Below are 6,599 nucleotides of genomic sequence, written 5' to 3'. Positions count from 1 at the left end.
CCAAAACGAGTTGTTAGAAAACTTGAGGCGCTCTGATAAAAACTTCAAAAAGTCACCAAGAGAGAGATTAAGACAGTCATATATTGAGTCACGCCTCGAAATATTGGAACAATTATGGAAAGAGTTCACGGAAGGGCATAAAAACATCATTTACAAAGCGAGTCGTCTGGACAAATCTGTCACCATGAGTTATCATAAGGACAACACGTACGAGATTTTTGAGGATTTATACTTACAATATAAGACCGTGTTAAAAGAAAACTTGCAGCCTCATTGTTTAGAGACAACAACTACACAGCCAACTACAGAGAAATCAATCAATGAGGTTAAGTTACCTGTCATTCAATTACCTATATTTAATGGAAAGTACGAGGAATGGCAGACTTTTTATGATCTATTTTGCACATTAATACATGAAAACAAACGATTAACACCTGTACAAAAATTACACTATTTGAAAAGTAACCTAAAAGGCGAACCTGAGTTAATGTTACGCAATCTGCCTACAACGGACGCCAACTACCTAGAGGCATGGAGTCAACTAATCAAAAGATACAACAACAAAAGATATAATTGTAATGAAATTTTGAAAATTCTTTTTGGTCAAAAAATGATAAGTATAGAGTCTGCATCTGCCATCAAAAACATAGTCGACACCACCTCAATTTGTAAAATAACAAAACAAGATTGTGATTCTTAACTTTTTTATTATTAAAAAACACAAACAACAGAGTTTCTTGTACATTATATGAGTTGATTTTATAAGTATACTATATAACTTTGTACATTATTGATGTAATCATAGGCTTAAGATATGAGTACTGTCTTCGACTAACTTTGATCAGCACACCAATATTTCTTATAAAATTTAGCACTAATTATCATTATTTAGTATAAAAATGAGTTGTAAAAGCATAATTCTTTGTATAAATTGGTATGGTGATCAGTCAAACTTGTTTCATAATAATGCTACAAGGGTTCTTGTATTATGTTCTAATTCTTAGGACTAAAAACTTATGTTAAATTAATTTACTTTAAAAATTAGGTATCAATTATGTCTAAGAGCTAATTTACATGTAACTGAGTACTTATGAACTAAAATTTAAGGCTATTTGATATCTAAATTATCTATATGAAAGTAAAATGATCACTTAGGTACTAGATACTTACAAACTGTCTATATTATGGCCTAAATGATTATTTGCTTAATACAATGTACTTAGGTACTTATGCATACTTCTAACTAATAATCTGTGTAGGTAGGTACTTATACTTAAATCTAAGGTGTGTGTTTAACTTAATTCTAATGTAAAATTGTATAAACTTTATAGGTATTTAGTACTTACCATATACTTACTTTGAAAACCATTGATATACAGTCCACATAGATACTTCTTGTTTCAAGTTGTTTACTGAGTTATTGATATATGTATTATATTTAGTGTTGTATTCTGAAAGGACTGAGTCCTTTGGCGGGCGGAATGTCTAAATATAATATGATGTTGTAAAAGAGTAGTATATATATGGTGCAACTTTTCATTGCATTATTGCATCATCCTAGTGACAATTAAAGTTTCAAAGAGAGTGCACGCGTCTTTTATTAAAAATCACACTCTCCAGTGGAATCGAGCAAAACTCAATCCTATCGCGTTGACATATGGTCCTTCGAGCCGGATCTTACGGCCGGCGACCGAGCGAAGTCCTAGTGCCTACGTGACCGAACGGCAGTTTTTTTTGTATGAAGTTCGCCACGTTGTTCCGTGAAACGAAATTGCAAAGTAAATGTCAGTTTATTGCGATTAAAAGTATAAAAAACACGCGAGTGAGATTTAAAACAAGGATTGAGTTATTATACAACGTGTAAAGTTAAGTTAATTACGTTCTTTTGAGTTGAGTTTGTTCACCGTAATTAACTACGCATAACCTATACACGTACCACAATGGAAGAGTTGATCGCATACCAAAACGAGTTGTTAGAAAACTTGAGGCGCTCTGATAAAAACTTCAAAAAGTCACCAAGAGAGAGATTAAGACAGTCATATATTGAGTCACGCCTCGAAATATTGGAACAATTATGGAAAGAGTTCACGGAAGGGCATAAAAACATCATTTACAAAGCGAGTCGTCTGGACAAATCTGTCACCATGAGTTATCATAAGGACAACACGTACGAGATTTTTGAGGATTTATACTTACAATATAAGACCGTGTTAAAAGAAAACTTGCAGCCTCATTGTTTAGAGACAACAACTACACAGCCAACTACAGAGAAATCAATCAATGAGGTTAAGTTACCTGTCATTCAATTACCTATATTTAATGGAAAGTACGAGGAATGGCAGACTTTTTATGATCTATTTTGCACATTAATACATGAAAACAAACGATTAACACCTGTACAAAAATTACACTATTTGAAAAGTAACCTAAAAGGCGAACCTGAGTTAATGTTACGCAATCTGCCTACAACGGACGCCAACTACCTAGAGGCATGGAGTCAACTAATCAAAAGATACAACAACAAAAGATATAATTGTAATGAAATTTTGAAAATTCTTTTTGGTCAAAAAATGATAAGTATAGAGTCTGCATCTGCCATCAAAAACATAGTCGACACCACCTCAATGTGTATAAAATCATTAAAAAGCCAAGGAGTCAAGACAGAGACCTGGGATCTGTTCATAAATTATGTGGTAGTGTCAAAATTAGACACAGAAAGTGTCAAACTATGGGAACAAGATCTCAGCAAGGGCGACGATGAGTTACCAACATGGGAGCAATTAAAGGATTTCTTAGAGGCAAGATTCAGAGCTTTAGAGATGGTAGAGACCAGCAGGGCAGGGAAACGGTGGACACCTCCGGCTAAACCCAAGGCGTTCCATGTCAGCGTTGACGAAGATAGTGTAAAGAGTGATCAAAAGTGCGCGTTTTGTAACATTAATAATCATTACATTTTTAGGTGCAAGAGATTTAGTGAAATACCGACCAAAGAGAGACAGGACTTTGTACAGAGGAACCGTTTATGTTTCAACTGCCTTTCTCCTTCTCATTCAGTCTATAAATGCAGAAGAATAGCAAACTGCAGACGGTGTGGAAGACGACATCACTCACTTCTCCATTTTGAAAAGGAAGAGAAAGAGCAGAAGGATGAGAATGCAAAAGTGGCTGAAACAACTCGGACAGGTACTATGAGCGAGGTGCAAAATTTGTCAAACTCTAACGACACACATATTGTAAGTAACTTTTCTAGTGAGCATGTAACAAATAATGTATTATTAGCGACTGCGAATGTATTTGTTAGAACTAAAAATGGCTGTAAGCGAGTAGTGAGAGTTTTATTAGACCAGGGTTCACAAGCGAGTTTCATTTCAGAATCAACTGTACAGTTTCTTAATTTAACACGTAAATCAGTCAGTGGTTGGGTGTCAGGTGTGGGAGAAGGGCAAATGAGAATCAAACACATGGTTTCACTTATCGTGGAATCACGCCACAATCCCAGAGCTTCAGTCTGTGTAAATGCATATGTATTGCGTTCACTAACAACACTGTTACCCACTACTAACCTTAGCACTCCTGAGTGGTCAGAGTTAGAGAATCTAGAGTTAGCGGACCCAGGATACACAACACCAGGAAGAATAGATATTCTTCTTGGAGCTGAAGTATATAGTGATATATTGTTAGAGGGCATCATAAAACACCCGCAAGAAAACTTATTAGCTCAGAAAACAATTCTTGGCTGGGTACTATCAGGGAAGATGTCAGAGGAGTCAACTTCAGCGAGGAGATATTTTACAAGTCTACATATCAACGTTAAAGAGGATGAGATACTAAAACAATTTTGGGAGTTGGAAAATGAGCCTAATAGTATAGTGAAGAAACTATCAAGGGAAGAGGAAAGATGTGAAGAATACTACAATTCCACAACCGTTAGAGATGAAGAAGGAAGATACATTGTGAAATTGCCATTTAAAAATGAAGAGCCAGAGTGTCAATATGGAAATTCAAGAGAAATAGCAGGTAAGAGATTAGAGATTTTAGAAAGAAAATTAAAGAAGAATGAGCAACTTAAAGGAGAATATACACAGGTGATGGATGAGTACATAAATTTAAATCACATGATAGAAGTTGATGCTAAGGAGGTAGATAATCCTAAGGCAGTATACCTTCCTCACCACGCCGTTTTGAGAGAAGACAAGACTACATCTAAGGTACGTGTGGTTTATGATGCCTTGTGTAAGGACGGAGTCAACAGTGTCTCTCTAAACGACTGCCTACTTGTTGGGCCTAAACTGCAACAAGATTTGCGACATATACTAATGAGATGGAGGGTGCATAAGGTATGTCTTGCTGCAGACATAGTGAAAATGTATCGAATGATACGTGTAGCTGAGGAAGATACAAACTTTCAGAGATTACTGTGGAGATCCTCACCTGATAAACCTGTAATTCATTTTAGACTGTTGAGATTAACATTTGGAACTGCATGTGCACCATATCTGGCAGTGAAAACTCTACAAAGATTAGCTGATGATGAAAAAACAAAGTATCCTATTGCAGCCGAGATTACAAAAAGAGATTATTATATTATGGATGACTTACTGACCGGCTGTGATAGTCGTGAAGAGGCCTTACAGATTTATGAAGAAATGAATAAATTAATGACTTTAGGTGGATTTCAACTTCAGAAATGGTGCAGCAATGATGATACGCTACTAACCTACATTGGACAAAATAAAAGAGATGATGATTCGATTACACTTAAGGCTAATAACAGTCTAGTCAAGATATTGGGAGTGAGTTGGAATAGAATAACAGATTTAATGATAGTTCTAGCTTGGTTAAAGGCTGGGCCGAGTCGATGCAATACATTTGTTAGTAACAGAGTTTCAGATATATTAAACATACTAGATTATGAGCAGTGGGGTCATGTCACTACAGGTACTAATCCAGCTGATTGCCCCTCACGAGGATTGAATGCTGCAGAATTGTGGAATCACGAGTTATGGTGGAAAGGGCCAACCTGTTTACTTACACTAGATACATTCAGAAACATTTCTGAAATTGAAGATACACATGAAGAGGAAAGGGTGAGTTTGTTAATTGCTTTATCACATACCGAGGAGGATCTTATTTGGAATAAATATTCAGCTCTATCAAGAATGTTGAGAATAATGTCATACTGCAGAAGATTTTTAAATTTAAAATTACCTAAAGAAAAACGTCCAACTTTCAGTAAAATTGTTACACTGAGGGAAATGAATGAGACTTTAGATAATTGCATCAAACAAGTTCAAGCTATTGCATTCAACGAAGAAATAAAGCAATTAACATTTCAAGGGTGCATACCCAAAAGGAGTCAGCTACGCAAGCTTTGTCCCATTTTGGATCAAAATGGGATCCTAAGAATCGGCGGGCATATCCAAAAATCTCAAGTGGAGTTTGATGTACAGCATCCTATAATTTTGCCAGCTAAGAGCCATCTTAGCAGGTTACTAATTGTAGATACACATCAGAGAACTAAGCATAGAGGTCCACAAATAACGATGAGCTATATGAGATCAAAATATTGGATTCTAAGGGCAAACCAAGCAAAACCTACCAAGAGTGTGTTACATGCATCAGACATTCAAGAAACCATGGTGTGTAGCACAAAAAGCCATCTTTTATAAGTAATAAAAAGTATAGTATAAGTAAGTAAGTAATTTAAAAGTAATAGGAGACACTACAGTAACATATGAGGAGCTTGCTACAGTGTTAGCACAAGTGGAAGTTTACTTAAATTTAAAACCCATAACTTTGTTAAGTGATGATCCGGAGGACCCCCTCCCGCTGACACCTGGCCACTTTCTGATAGGTGAACCTCTAATAAATATCCCTGATGAAGATTATACTTAATGTAAAATATCAAATTTAGATAGATGGAGGCTCACGCAAAAGATGGTTGCCGATTTCTGGAACAGATGGTACAAGGAATATCTTGTCAACCTCAATCTTAGATACAAATGGAATACAAAAACTCCTGATCCAGAAATCGATGACATAGTCATTTTAATGGAGGATCACATGCCACCTTGTAAGTGGTTACTAGGTAGAATAATACAAAAACACGTTGGGCCAGACAATATTACTCGTGTAGTTACAGTTAAATGTAAAAATGGTGTCTATAAAAGACCTGTCAACAGAATTTGTAAAATAACAAAACAAGATTGTGATTCTTAACTTTTTTATTATTAAAAAACACAAACAACAGAGTTTCTTGTACATTATATGAGTTGATTTTATAAGTATACTATATAACTTTGTACATTATTGATGTAATCATAGGCTTAAGATATGAGTACTGTCTTCGACTAACTTTGATCAGCACACCAATATTTCTTATAAAATTTAGCACTAATTATCATTATTTAGTATAAAAATGAGTTGTAAAAGCATAATTCTTTGTATAAATTGGTATGGTGATCAGTCAAACTTGTTTCATAATAATGCTACAAGGGTTCTTGTATTATGTTCTAATTCTTAGGACTAAAAACTTATGTTAAATTAATTTACTTTAAAAATTAGGTATCAATTATGTCTAAGAGCTAATTTACATGTAA

At 35.0% G+C, this 6,599-nt stretch overlaps 1 protein-coding gene across 1 annotated transcript; it reads left to right on the top strand.

The window, feature by feature from the left end:
* The first annotated feature begins 2,570 nt into the window (after positions 1-2,570).
* On the top strand, positions 2,571-4,528 carry LOC138403513 (uncharacterized). Its single transcript, XM_069504372.1, has 3 exons — positions 2,571-3,183; positions 3,430-4,337; positions 4,457-4,528. The coding sequence occupies exons 1-3, from the start codon at positions 2,571-2,573 to the stop codon at positions 4,526-4,528; spliced, it is 1,593 nt and encodes a 530-aa protein (XP_069360473.1).
* The last annotated feature ends 2,071 nt before the right edge of the window (positions 4,529-6,599 follow it).

This window comes from Maniola hyperantus, chromosome 17 (assembly GCF_902806685.2).
Source record: "Maniola hyperantus chromosome 17, iAphHyp1.2, whole genome shotgun sequence".
In the NCBI taxonomy this organism is placed as follows: Eukaryota; Metazoa; Arthropoda; class Insecta; order Lepidoptera; family Nymphalidae; genus Maniola; species Maniola hyperantus.
Note: the sequence above shows the minus strand (reverse complement) of the source record. Positions and strands in the feature narration are given on the sequence as shown.